General features: G+C 35.8%; 1 protein-coding gene across 8 annotated transcripts in view; it reads left to right on the forward strand.

The window, feature by feature from the left end:
- The window catches only part of FAM13A (family with sequence similarity 13 member A), a 344,460-nt gene that overhangs the window by 140,402 nt on the left and 189,248 nt on the right, over positions 1 to 14,810 (forward strand). For all 8 annotated transcript variants that reach the window (XM_087863995.1, XM_045791832.2, XM_045791857.2 and 5 more), the window contains one exon: positions 5,801 to 5,954. In XM_087863995.1, the coding sequence (XP_087720121.1) occupies positions 5,801 to 5,954 (154 nt within the window). The remainder of the gene's footprint in view (positions 1 to 5,800; positions 5,955 to 14,810) is intronic.

The following is a 14,810-nucleotide window of genomic DNA, read 5'->3' on the forward strand; positions in this document are numbered from 1 at the left end:
AAGAACCATTTTGCCCCCATTGGGGACAGTATCACTCCCACTGAGAATGCTTAGACTGAGCAGTAGTCTTCAGCCATTGTCCCACCCGATGTGTATAACACATGACCCTTGAGTATGAGACACATTCACAGCGCTGAAAACTTTATAGTAAATATCACATCAGACCTTTGGCAAGATGTTCTTAAAAGTGTCTTCAGAACATGTAGGTCAGTAAAATCAGTTCTTTAGGGTAAACTTCAAATTTATTTAACAGGAGAAGTTAAAATACGGCTTATTTTTAAAATAATTCTTTCTAAGTTTGCTTTTAATCTAGATGTAGACTCATATAATAAAGGGAATAAGGTAATTCTAGGGGTGCCTGGGTGGCTCAGTCAGTAAAGTGTCTGCCTTCAGCTCAGGTCATGATCCCAGAGTCCTGGGATGGAGCCTGCTTCTCCCTCCCCTACCACCCCACTCATGCTTGCTCTGTCTCTCTAGTGCTCTCTCTCCCAAATAAATAAAAATCTCCAAAAAACAAAACAAAACAACAAAAAAAACGGGGAATAAGGTAGTTCTATTGAAGAATAAACAATCTTATTTTTGTTAAATCCTGTGATGCCTATAATGCATAGCTTTAACATGTTGTTTATGTGAATGTGATTGTTGCAAATCTATCTTGCCTCATCACTATCTGCCTTTCATCAAGCAGTCCTAACTCGGGAGTCATGATAACCAGATGTCTGTGTTCGCAGTTGTCTTATGTGCAATGTAGAGGTAGTTGCATTCTTTTTTGGTAAATGTTTTTTATTGTGATTAAAATACAAGTAACATAAAATTTACCATCATAATCATTTTTAAGTGAACAATTCAGTGATATTAAATACATTAACACTATTGTGCAACCCTCACCAACGTCCATCCCCAGAACTTTTTTTCATCTTGTAAGACTGGAACACTGTATCATTAAATAGTAACTCCTCACCCCGACCCTAGCCCCTGCCAACTGCCATTATACTTTGTCTTTATGATTTTGACTACTCCAAGTACTTCACGTAAGTGGAATTATACTGTGTTTGTCTTTTTATGGCTGGCTTATTTTATATAAAGTAATGCCCTTAATGTTTATTCATGTCGTAGCATATTGCAGAATTTTCTTCCATTTTTAAGGCTGAATAATTGTCCATTGTATGTATATACCACATTTTGCTTATCTATTTATCCACTGATAGTTGGATTGCTTCCATGTTTTAGCTGTTGTGAATAATGCTATTATGAACATGGGTGTACAAATATCTCTTCCAGACCTTGCTTTCAGTTTTTTTTTGGTATATGTCCAGAAGAGGAATTTGTGGATGATATGGTAATTCTATTTTTGATTTGTTGAGGAACTGCCATACTTTTTTTCCATAGTGCCTATACCATTTTACATTCCACCAACAGTGCACAAGGGTTATAATTTCACTACATCCTCACCAACACTGGTTGTTCTCTGGTTTTTTGATAGTAGCCATTCTGATGGGTGTGAAGTAATATCTCATTGTCATTTCTGTTTGCATTTCCCTAATGATTAGTGATGCCGAGCGTCTTTTCATATGCTTATTGGCTATTTGTATATCTTCTTTGGAGAAATGTCTATTTAACTCTTTTGCCAATTTTTAAATCAAATTTTTTTTATTAAAATTTAGGAGTTCTCTATATAAATTTGGATATTAGCTCCTTGTCAAACATATGATTTACAGGTATTTTCTCCCATTCTGTAGGTTACATATTTACTCTGTAGATAGTGTCATGATGCACAAAATTTTTAAATTTTCATGAAGTCTAATTTACCTATTTTTCTTTTGTTGCCTGTGCCTTATGTGTCATAGCCAAGAAATCATTGCCAAATTCAATGTCATGAAGTTTTCGCTTTATGTGTTTTTACAAGAGTTTTATCGTTTTAGATTCTTGGTCCATTTTGAATTAATTTTTGTATATGGTGTTAGGTAATTGCATGTGAAAATCCAGTTTTTGCAGTACTATTTGTTGAAAGATAGTCCGTTTTGAATTCAGTGGTGTTAACGCCCTTGTCAAAACTCATTTGATCATATAAGCAAAAGTTCATTTCTGGGTCCTCTTATTGTATTCCATTAGTCTGTATGTCTGGCTTTATGCCAAAACCTCACTGTTTTGATTACTGTAGCTTTGTGGTAAATGTTGAAATCAGTAACTGTGAATCTTCTATTGTTTGTTCTTCTTTATTGAGTTTGTTTTGGCTATTAGGGATCTCTTGAGATTCCATATGAGTTCTAGGATGGGCTTTTCTATTTCTGCAAGAAAATACTGTTGAAATTTTGATAGGAGTTGCATAGAATCTGTGGATTGCTTTGGGTAATATTTGCATTTTAACAATAATAAGTCTTCTAATCCATGAATGTGAGATATATTTCCATTTATTTGTTTTTTAATTTCTTTCACCAGCATTTTGTAGTTCTCATTGTACAAGTATTTCACCTCCTTGGATAGATATATTCCTAAGTATTTTATTCCTTTTGATGCTATTGCAAATGGAGTAGTATCGTGATTTCCTTTTCAGATAGTTCATTGTTTATAGAAATGCAATTGCTTTTTGTCTGTTGACTTTGTATCCTGGTACCCTTCTTAATTTGTTTTTTAGTTCTAATAGGTTTTTGTGTAACCTTTGGGAATCTTAAGATCATATTATCTGCAAACAGAAATAATTTTACTTGTTGCTTTCCAGTTTGGATGCCTTTAATTTCTTCTTGCCTAATGGCTCTGGCTAGAACTTCGAATACTATGTTGAATAAAAATGGCGAAAGCAGGCATCCTTGCCTCGTTCCTGCTCTTAACTGAAAAGCTTTCATTTTTTCACCATTGAATATGATGTTTGTTATGGGTTTTTCAAAAAGGCTTTTATTGTGTTAAGATTTTTTTCCTAGTTTGTTGAGTGTTTTTATGATGAAAGTGTGTTGAATTTTGTCAGATGCTTTTTCTGCATCAATCAAGATGACCATGTGGGATTTTTTTCCTTCTTTTTGTTGATGTGTCATATTACAATGATGGGTTTTTGTATGTTGAACCATCCATACATTCCAGGAATAAATCCTATGTGGTCATGCTATATAACCCTTTCAGCATGCTGCTGAATTCTGTATGATAGTATCTTGTTGAGAATTTTTGCACATTGTTCATAAGGAGTTTTGGTCTACAGTTTTCTTGTAGTAGTCTTTGTTTGGCTTTGATATAAGGTCATGTTGGTCTCACAGAATGAGTTAAGAAGTGTTTTCTCCTTCTCAGTTTTTGGAAATGTTTGAGAAATATTGGTATGAGTTTAAGTGTTCAGTAGAATTTGCCAGTGAAGCCATCAGGTCCAGGGCATTTCTTTTTGGGAAATTTTTGATTCCTGATTCAGTCTTCTTACTAGCTATTTGTCTATTCACATTTTCTATATCTTCATGATTCTGTGTTGGTAGGCTTAGTGTTTCTAGGAATTTGTCCATTTCATTCAGGTTATCCAGTTCATTGGTGTACAAATATCATAGTATACTCCTATAATTCTTTTTATTTCTATAGAATCAGTAGCAATGTCCCCACTTTAATTTCAGATTTGAGCACCCCTTTCTCTTTTTACAATTCATCTAGTTAAAGGTTTGTCAATTTTGTTGATCTTCTCAAAGAACCAGCTTTTGGTTTTGTTGATTTTTCTCTATTGTGCCTCCATTTCATTTATCTCTGATCTAATCGTTATTATTTCTCTCCTCCTCCTAGCTTTGTGTTTATTTTTTTTTCTTTTCCTTGTTCTTTTAAGTTGTAAAGTTAGGTTTTTATTTGAGATCTTTCTTGCTTTTTGGTGTGCTAACAGCTATAAATTTCCTCCTTAGGCTCTGTTTTGCTGCATCCCATAAATTTTGGTTTTGCTGTGTTTTCATTTTCATTCATCCTCTAAAATTTTATAATTTTCCTTGAAATTCATTTTTTGTTCCATTGATTGCTTAAACATAATTCCACAATTTTGGGGATTTTCCAGTTTTCTTGATGTTATTATTTCTATCCCATTGTGGTCCAAGAAGTTACTTTGTAAAATGAATATCTTTTTAAATATTTTGAGATTAATTTGTGGCCTAACATATGGTATATCCTGGAAAATGTCCCATGTACACTTGAGGAAAGTGGTTATTCTGGTTGTTGTTGTTAGGTAAAATATTCTCTGTGTGTCTGATATAGTTGGTTTGTTGTTTTTTTAAGTCCTCCATTTCTTATCTTCTGTCTGGTTGTTCTGTCCATTGTTCGGAGTGGGGTATTGAACTCATGAACCATTGTAGACCGTTTATTTCTTCCTTAAATTTTGTCTACTTTGTTCTTCATATATTTTGATAGTCTGTCATTAACTGTGTAAATGTTTGAAATTGTTATATCTTCTTGCTGTATTGAAACTTTTATTTTATATAATGACTTTGTCTCTTTAAACCTTTTTTTGTATTTTAAGTTTATTATGTATAATATTACTATAGCCACCTCTCTTCTCTTTCACTTACCATATGTATGGTGTTTGTGACTCTGGATCTCAAGTGAGTCTGTTGTAGACAGAACATAGTTAGACTGTATGTTTTTATTCATTCTGCCAGTCTCTATCTTTTGGAGAGTTTAATCCGTTTACATTTAAAGTAATTACTGATAAGGAAGGATTTGCGTCATTGTACTATATGTTTTCTATGACCTTACAGCATTTTTGTCCTTCATTTCCTGAATTACTATTTTGTGTTTAGTTAAAAATTTTTTGCAGTATAATGTTTAAATTCCTTTCTCATTATCTTTCGTATACACTCTATAGGTATTTTCTTTGTGGTTACCATGGGGATTACATCTAACATCGTAAACTTATAACACTAATAATTTGAATAAGTACCAGCTTTACTTCAATAACATACAAAAACTCTGCTCCAGGGTGCCTGACTAGCTCAGTCGGTAGAGCATGTAACTCTTGATCTCAGGGTCATGAGCTTGAGCCACATGTTGGGCATAGAGATTACTTAAAAATCAAAACAAAACGGGCGCCTGGGTGGCACAGTGGTTGAGCGTCTGCCTTTGGCTTAGGGCATGATCCCGGCATTATGGGATCGAGCCCCACATCAGGCTCTTCTGCTATGAGCCTGCTTCTTCCTCTCCCACTCCCCCTGCTTGTGTTCCCTCTCTCGCTGGCTGTCTCTATCTCTGTCAAATAAGTAAATAAAATCTTTAATAAAAAAAAAATCAAAACAAAACAAAAACTCTGCTCTTCTGTAGCTCCATCCCCACCTCTTTCGGTTATTGATGTCACAAAATTATATATTTCTTTTGTACCCAAAAACATAAAGTAATATTTCTGGAAGTTTTCATATTTTTCTTTAAGTTTGGTACTTTTTGTACATTATCTAAGAAGTCCTTCAATAAAGATTGTGTTGCTATTATATCTGTGGCTGTTTCTGTCATGATAAAACATTCATTCTTTTTGTTATAACACTTGTTTCTAATCACTTTTGCTCTTATAGAAATGTTACTTTATGTGTAGCAATTTCTAATATATACAAAGCATTATGGCACCCATGTTAACCTGTACCTCCTTCCTGAACAACATGTACTTTTCTTATTCAGCACAACTTATTGATGCAGACCTTGCCCCAGCAATATCATTCATGTCACCATAGAGCTTGTTGGAAATTGCATGTGTCCTTGTAAGAAGGCTGGTCAGTCATACAGGAGATGTCAAAATATATGCCTGAGTCAGCTGAGAGGCATGTTTTGTTTTTACAAATTCCTCTCTTTTTTTCCCCCTTATTTCTAGTGTGCCACCTGGGCTTGAAGGCATGAAAGAACAAGACATCTGCAACAAGATAATGGCTAAATTACTAGAAAATTATAATACTCTGTTTGAAGTAGAGTATACAGAAAATGAAAACCAGAGATTTGAAAACCTGGCTAGGCTTATCATAGTAAAAGTAAGTAACTTTGGCATATAATCTTCAGTATTGCTTATATTTTGAATAGAAAATATTTTATTTAAATTATTCTTTGTCATAAAAATATCATGGATATAATTTATTTTCCCTGTGCTTGTTGAATTCTGTTTATGAAACATGTTCTCTGTGTCACGTATTTAACTGATCTATATTCTTCTAAAATTGGAGGATACTTGTGAATTGATGTTTCCTTGCTGCAGTAAAATCATCTCAAAATCACTTACGTGAGCCCACCGCTCTGGTCGATTTTTATAGAAGCCTGGTGTTCCAGAAAGGATATGTGTTTATGGCTGTGTTCAGGAGTGCTAGCTTACTGAGTAGATTGCAAATTCCTGAAGATAATAGTGCAAATACCCTGAAGATAATATCCTGTGTCTTTTTGTTTCTCTTGTGCGTGACACACTTTCAAGTTCAACCTCAGATTTTAAGTCCTACACATGTAGTCCCTGGCAACTATCATCGGTAAAAGAGAGTATTTTTATAAGCTGTAAAGGAATCCTTAACAATACTATCTCTATCTTTTTATACATTGGCTGATAATTTATAACCTAACCTTTACACATTAGGGAAATACATGTAGGTCTCCAAAGAGAGCCTGAGGATAAACCAAATCAAATCCTCCAAGGAAGGCATCTTATTTCTCATTTATATTGAGGCAAATCATGATGGAATGGATATGGGAGGTTCCCTTAGGAGGTTTCCTGAAACTTATCCCATTTATAGACTGCATTATACCTGTTGATTCATATGGCAATGAATGATAAAACCCAAGCACTTGTTTTGGTCATTTTCATCTCTTCTTCCAGTTGAGACTATGACTTTGAAGGAGAAATAAAAGGTAAAGAGTATCAAGTAGCATCCTTCCAAAAAAGCAAAAGAAGACCAAAAACTAGGCTTTCTTAACCAGGGCTTATGCTGTTAATACAACAGACTCCCCATAAGGAATATAGTACATCTGAAAGGAAAGCGTTTATTTGGAATCTTGCCAAACTGATAAAGAGAACTCTAAACTAAAATTTGAGGGAAGGGAAGAATAATGCACAGATAAAATGATAAAACAAGATAAAAGTATAACCTAAATTGGAGGCAACACAGTAGCTGAGAAAATGTCAGTGATTCATATGAGAAAATATGGTAAAAAAGATACACCAGTTTTGCTACCAAAAAATTAAGTAATTTTTTTAAATAGAAAAAAATCTTCCTTAAATTTGTTCTTCTGGTGCCTATACTACTTTGCAAAGGTCTCTTTTTAAAATATTAGAAAGTAATTGACTTTGTTTCAGTTGTATCTCTAATCAACACTTTTTAACATCTGTACTTTTTAACTAGAGCTGATAATAAGCCTAAAATATAATGAAAACAGGAAAATATGATCTAGGCAAGACATACTTGCTGAGATGCAGGTATTAACTGGAATGTGCCAAGAGGAGGTTATATGCTGTGCAAGTAAAATAACACCTGTTGAAATATGTGGAAGGGAGTCCCTGCTTGGAAATCATTGAGCTACTAGGTTTGAGTCTGGTGGAGAACTGAGCATGAGAGTACAAGATAAGACATACAGAGTCAAATACAGATATGTTAGATAGATGAAGAATATGACTGCGGCTCTCCTAATGCAAGTTTCAGATCTGGCCTAGAGGCAGATAAAGGTCATGGTGGGAAACTACACTGTAGAAGCATCATTCTGCTAAAGCAAAATAGTTGGTCCATTCTTTACTGATCTTGCTGATAGTCTCATCTCAGATGGTAGATTATGCTACAAGGGAGTATGATGTTCTGGACCTAGTTACAGCCAGTAAGGAGAAATAGAGGTTAGGAAAATTATTTTAATGGAATGTGCCAGTGCCATTTTAGGGTCTATAAAAATAAAGAACATGCTAGCCCAGTTAGGTATGGCAACTTGGATATTGCTTAGAAGGCAGATTTTTTTTTTAATTCCTAAAATCATAGAAATATTAGATACAAACCAAAAGGAAGCTGGGTTAAAAAGGAAATGGGAGGCTCACAATGAAATCATTAACATACTGAAAAATTGGAAAAATGGAAGGAAACTGAAAAAAAACAAGGTCTTGTTCTGATCATTCTCATGAGCTCAGCTTTTGGAAGGATGTGTACGAGAAGAGACTGGCACAAAGCAAGGGATAAATATGCATGACTGACAGCCACATAAAAACAGCTGAGAATAACCTTAGGCTCATGGAAACTACTATATCTCTAACTACTTTCTATATCTCAGTATGGAAAAGGGCTTTTAAGGGGAAGAAGTACAAAATGTATCCACTGACATAACTCTGTGCACACCAATGTGGGGAACAGAGTCATAAAGGATTGAAGGAAGCTCTTCACAATATCCTTGTGGGCTGTATGGAGATTTGGGGCTCAGACAATGTACGTTTAGTTGCATTTGGACCAGGATGAAGGACTTTGAATGTAGATTGGTGTTAACTTTGGGGCAGGTCTCTACATTTGTTTGTGTTATTTTCAGTATTTTAATCATTGACTTAAATGAGTATATACTTAGTGCATTTGCAAGTGAAATAAAGTTAGAAGAATAGATCAGATATTGGATGGCTGGATATACAGACCAATAAGATGGGGTGTGTGTGTGTGTGTGTGTGTGTGTGTGTGTGTGTGTGTACGTACAGCCATTTCTCTCTCTTTTCTTCAAACAAACAAAAACATTTTATTTGGGCTTGCAGCAAAGTGCTGAGGTCAGATGGGTCCCTCCCACAGCTGCAAGGGATGGATGAGTCACAATGGTCTAGCCTACCATCCTTTTTAAGTAGTAATTGACTTAAAAGAAGATTGAGACCGTTCTGACCAAGGATGTAAGGCCAAGTACACCAAGTACACTGGGAGAAGGGGGGCCTCTGGGAAAGATTATCATCCCTGATTTAAAAGAATGATTTAAGAGATCAGAGCTGTGGTTTGCCTCAGGGTATAGTTGACTCTGATGCTTGTGATTGACTAAGAAAACGCCCAAGGGAACTCTCTGGAGGTAATGAAAATGTTCTTTATCTCAATAAGATGTGGGTTATCTGGGTGTATGCATTTGTCAAAACTCATGCAACTTTACACTTAAGATTTATCCATTTAACTTACTGTAAATTATTTTTTAATTTTTAATTACAAAATGAGAAAGGTAGCAGGCCTTTGAGAAAGATGCCCATCTCTTCCATCCTGTTTTCAAATGCTATCATCTGAAAGTATGATGCTTGGAGCTGTTGCCACCATCTTTGCCCTTGATGAATGTATCACTGACACATTGAAGTTGGCTGCTAATGGAGGAGAAAGGCTAGGTTCCCCATCATTGCTGATGTGCTGAACCAACCTAGAACACGCAAACCTCTGGACTCTTGAGTTACACAAGGGAAATAAACGTCCTCAGAGTATAAACTACTTTTAGCGGAGTATTCTGTTTCTTGCACCAAAAGCATTATATCTGATACAATCAGTATAATCAGTATAATTGGAAAGTGCTATACTTAGGTTTATAAAATGATTTGTACAAAGATAGCCCAGAGGAGACCAAAATTAATAACAGTTAAATTGAAAATTATCCACAGATTTCTCTCTTCTTTTTTTCACCCACAGATTTTAGTCAATTTCCAGCACATTACAAGATGTCAGCGTGATGTAATTGCCCCAAAATACTAAAGATCCATTCAAAGAGTACACCAATAGTATGCAGAATAAAGAAAGTAGGTCTCACTGCTTTTGGTGTAGGTCAGGCAATATCTGCACTATTATCTCTGGTTCTGAGTACTACATTCTGACTCTCCTGGCAATCACCACTGTTATTCATTTATTCTCACTAAATATATATTTGCCTGGGTGACTGTCCTTTACTTCAGTTACCATACATACTGCTGATGACTTTGAAATCATAACTTGAGCCCCGGCTTGTCAGAAGAACATTAGAACTGTGTTTCCCACTATCTATAAAATGCCAGAGTTGTGCCTCAAACTTCTTACACCGAAAACATCATCCCCAAAACTTAGTGTTCTGTCCTCTCTAACCCTAATTTGCCAGTCCCCAGCCTGCCAGACTAGAATCCTTACTTTACCCTTGACTCCTCCCCCCTTTACCATTCCCACAGGGACTCAGGTTCTGTCTTCTGTCTCTTGGAATGAGTGTCTTTTGTCTCCCCGTTACCACTGCTTTAGATTAGGACCTTATCACAGCCGCACAGTTTCAGACTGTTCTCCCACTTCTAGACACACTCCCCTCCCATCTCCTTTCTACCAGTGTGATAGAGTTCTATGCCTAAAAAACAAGCCTGATCATACCCTGTTCCTACCTTAAGTAAATAAACCTTTTGCTGTCATTGTTCTGTCTTCTGCTCTTTTGCTGACAGTATGTTTAGGGTGCCTTTTCTTGAAATTCAGGCCTTCACACATCCCCAAATCAAACTTTCTCTGTTAAATATTTGAATGAATATTGAATGGTTCTTGTCATCTTCTATTTCTCTGGCCTTTCTTCAGTGTCCTTTGAGGACTCTCCATTCTCAGTCAGAATTAAACACTGTTATTTCCTAGGTTTATTCTTAGGTCTTCAGTGCAGAGCTCTGCCTGGCAAACCATACACAGATCTCTCACTGCCTAGTGGTCACTTGCACCTGCATGTCCCCTGGATTATCTCATCATCTTTTCTTGTCCTTGAAGATCTAATGCTCCTCTTGTCTTAATGAATGGCCCGTCCATCTACACAACTGCTCTAGGTCGATGTCCAACAATCACTAAAACCTGTTAATTCTGCTACCTAAGTATCTCTTAAGTCTCTCCCCACCCCTCACTACTACTTCCTCAAAGCCTCTCATCCAGGCAAGAGAATTCTGCGCTTGGCTCATTACAACAATCACCTGGTGACCCAGACCTAGAGTCAGAAACTTCTCGTAGGGCCCCCAAACCTGCATTTTTATAGGCTTCCTTGGTAATATTAATAATCAGCCAGATTTGTGGACTGAGTAATCCTTGGGGGATTGTTACAATAACTTTCTTACTTGTTTCCCCGACTTTAGTCTGTCCCTTGACTCCATCTTCCCTCTTCTGCCTGAGTTATTCTTTATTATGCAGTCACAAACATGTCACTTCCCATTATCAGAATTCTTCAGTGGGTTTTCTTCATCTATCCCTACATTATAAAGTGTAAGTCTTAGCAAGACAAACAAGAGTTTTCATAATTAGAACCCACCCTACTTATTCACACTTCCTTACCACCACTCCTTCCCATACATTTGATGTACTAAGCAATCTTTGATGTGATCATGGAAGCAAAGTCATTTCAGGTCTCATGTTTGTCAAGCTGTGGCTCAATGCCTGGCATTGAAAATTCCTTGAATTCAGAAGATGGACTGTATTCATTTTACTGAAAATAATGTCCCTGACCACAATTTGTACATAATATGAAATCAGTGTGAGTATTTTCAAAATAATTGAATAAAATTTAAAGCATGATATTTCATCAAGTACTTTATGACTGCCTTATTTTAAGAAAAGATACTAGATACTTTTTAAAGATTTTAACAGTTCTGAAAAGAGCACTGAAAATAGAATAAGAAGGCCTATATTTGTAACCTGGCTACAATATGACTGGGTAATTTATAGTATCTGTTTCCCTTCCCTGTTATGTAAAATGGCAAATATTCTACAGATTTATTGTGGAATTCAAACCATTAATGCTTATGAAAGTATTTTCAAAGCCAGTTAAATAGTATAGAAATCTAAAGTATTGGGGGGAGGGTGAAAATATAGGATGAAGAGCAATTGATGAAGCCCTTGGCTTACTTTGAAATGATTGGTCCAGGATACTTCAGTAGATATATTTATCAATAAGCTTAGGGCACAAAGTTTGAAACTCTAATCTAGAATAAGACAGAATGGATTAGAACTTCCAGTCTGTGTGCCTCTGGGCAAATTATTCAGTCTCTCCTTCAACCTTAGTTTCCTCATCTATAAAATAGGAAAACTATCACTAACTAATTTGGCTGTTTTTTTGTTATGATTAAATGAAATAAAAATAGCAAGTTTTCAATAAATTTTAGCTTGAAAAGAAATCATTGGGTTCACATCAACTTTATGATATTATCTTACTTCTCTTTACCTGAAAGGAAATCAGGCTTAATAATGGAAGGAAAACAGTCAAAGGCAGAAAAATAAATTTGACAATCAGGTGTGTTACTCCTGTCAGAGGAGTTAATGCTTCTAGACATTTCTTACTATTCACTATTATAGACTTTTTTATTATGACTATATTAAGTATCCTCTTGTCTTTGGAAAGGCAAGAATTGAATATGATTGTGCCTTCAATGGGTGGAAAAGAGTGATTTTAGTATTCAAGCATCTATTCAGATATTTTTTTTGAAAATGAGTTTTTTTTAAAGTGGAATTTTTATGGAAGAATGGAGTATTTAAGTAGCTCTGTGAAAAATGGGATTTCAACAAGTTGAGAGGAAGTGAACAGGGAATCAGAAAATCTTCCAGGAGAAGGTTATGCTTTATGTCCTGTGTTCTTTGTGTGGTGGTAACCAGACATTTCTGGCCAGACCATAGGAAGTAGCACAAGAGCTGCATATCAGTATGCAGCTTAACCACGGAGTTAACAATTATAAGAATAGGAGAATGATGAGAGGTTTTAAGAACAAGATGAATTTAATTTAAGCTATAGTTTGGATTTTTACTTTTTTTTTTTTTTTTAATGCAAGCAGGAAGTTGTGTGGCTCTTCAGTGAAGCCTTTTTGTAATAAGCTCTCAGGGGAGTAGCCTAATGTCTGTTTCTACTCAGTTGACTCTGGTCAGTGCTGCAAAATTGATCATGGCTTGTACAATGCATTCATCAGCCTCATTTCCAGACAGTCCTCTACCAGGGACCAAGGCAAAAAATAAGGAAAAAGGTTGATCTATAGGACTCTTCCTTCAAGTCCACTTTCTCTCGCATTCTCTGTGAGTGAACTAATGTCCCTTTAAGGCTTTTCCAGATTCTGTAGTGATTTGGGCATATCCACGAGATCTCGTTACTTTAATCAAAGGAATTTTGGATAGACGTCTTCAGACTGTGACATTTGGAGAAATCTGTAGTCTGCTGGAGGTCTGAGAATGTACATGTTTACTCTTGGCATTTTAATCCACATTTTGCTGAATTTGGCAAGTAGTCTTCATAGCTGGTTCTTTATATTTATGGCCATTTCTTGCTTAAGGTGCAGCTTTCTTTTCTCTTTTTCATTTTTGGTTTTTGTAGGTTACAAGAAAGGAGCATAATAGAAGCACCTTTATTTTGCCAAATTGAAAGGTCAAATCTGCATTTCTAAATAACTAGGTTACGAGAAACTTATCTTTCAAGTAGACCTCTAACAACTGTAGTTTAATTTCTCTAGCTTCAGAATAATTCTAGAGTCTCTTTTCATAAGAGGATCTAACTCCAAGACTTAGTTAAGTTTTTCCCTCATATTCATCCAAGAATTTCCTTAATCATCCAGATTTTTACATACACTAAATTTCGTGGCTTAAATATGGTTTAAATAATGCACCATGTAATTTAAGCTGCATCTATTAAATCTAAATAATTATTGAGTGCCTGCTATGTGCAAAACGTTGTTCTAGGCACAAAGAATACATCAGTAAGCAATAGACAAAAGTTTCTGCCTTTATGAAGCTTATATTCTAATGAATATACAATAAACAATAGCCAATAAATAATTAAGAAACTAGTATGTCACATGGTGATAGGTTCTGTGGAGAAAAGCAGAGAAAGGGAGAATACTGGTAAGATAGGAGAATGGCATTCCATCATTTAAATAGATTGGTCAAATGCTTCATTGGCATGGGGACATTTGAGCAGAGACTTGAAGGAAGCAGCAAGCCACAGAGACACTTGAGAGAAGAACGTTCCATACAGGGGGAGAAGAGGAGTACAAAGCCTTGAGGTGGGAGTATACCTGTTTTGTCTGTTCAAGCAGAGTTGAGAAGGCTAGTATGGTTGAATTACATTGAGCAAGGGAAAAAGGTAAAGAAATGAGGTCGAAGAGGCAGTAAGACATCAGCTCATGGATGCTCTTAAAGGTCATGGTGAACACTTTGACTTTAATTCTGACAGTATTTTATTAGACAGTATTGAACGAAAGAGTGCCATGACGTGACTTACATATTAAAAGGATTACTGTAACTGCTAGGCAGAGAATAGACTGTTGAGAGGAATAGACAGTAGCAGAGAGACCCATTGGGAGTTTATCACAATAACCTGGTTAAGAAATGTTGGTGGCTTGGGCCCAAGGTAATGGTAGTGATGATGGTGAGAAGAGCTGACAAGTGAGTTAGGAAATGAAAGAACAACACAGTAGGAGGTACTAGAGACCCCAGTTAGGCTAGAGAATATTTGAGATGGGAGCAAGCAGGCTAGAAGACTGGTGGGCTGTGAACAGAGTAGATATTTACATTAGTAATTTTGGAGGTGGAGTAGTCTGGAGTGATGAAGAGATTTGGGTTGTGTTCATGAGAATAAGTGACTGAAGTAGAGAAGAGAAAGTCATTCAAAGGAGATGGTTAAAGGGAATGAATAAAGATACTGATGGTTTGTTCATATTGGCCCTGAATGTATCCAGAAGGATGGCAAATATTGAGGTAGATGGGAAGGATGTGAGCCCGGTCTGCCTAGCATATACGTATCGTTTACATACTTTGTGTATAAATATGCTTTGTGTATAAATTACATCTATCTATATTTAATAAGGCTAATGAGCCCTATATATAATACACAGAATAATGTGATTAATAAGTTGCTCAGTATTGAGCTAGAGGTACTTAACTGAGTATCACTGTATTCCAAATAAAGATCTTGTG

Source organism: Ursus americanus, chromosome 8 (assembly GCF_024610735.1).
Source record: "Ursus americanus isolate L20-20 chromosome 8, mUrsAme1.1.p, whole genome shotgun sequence".
NCBI classification, from domain to species: Eukaryota; Metazoa; Chordata; class Mammalia; order Carnivora; family Ursidae; genus Ursus; species Ursus americanus.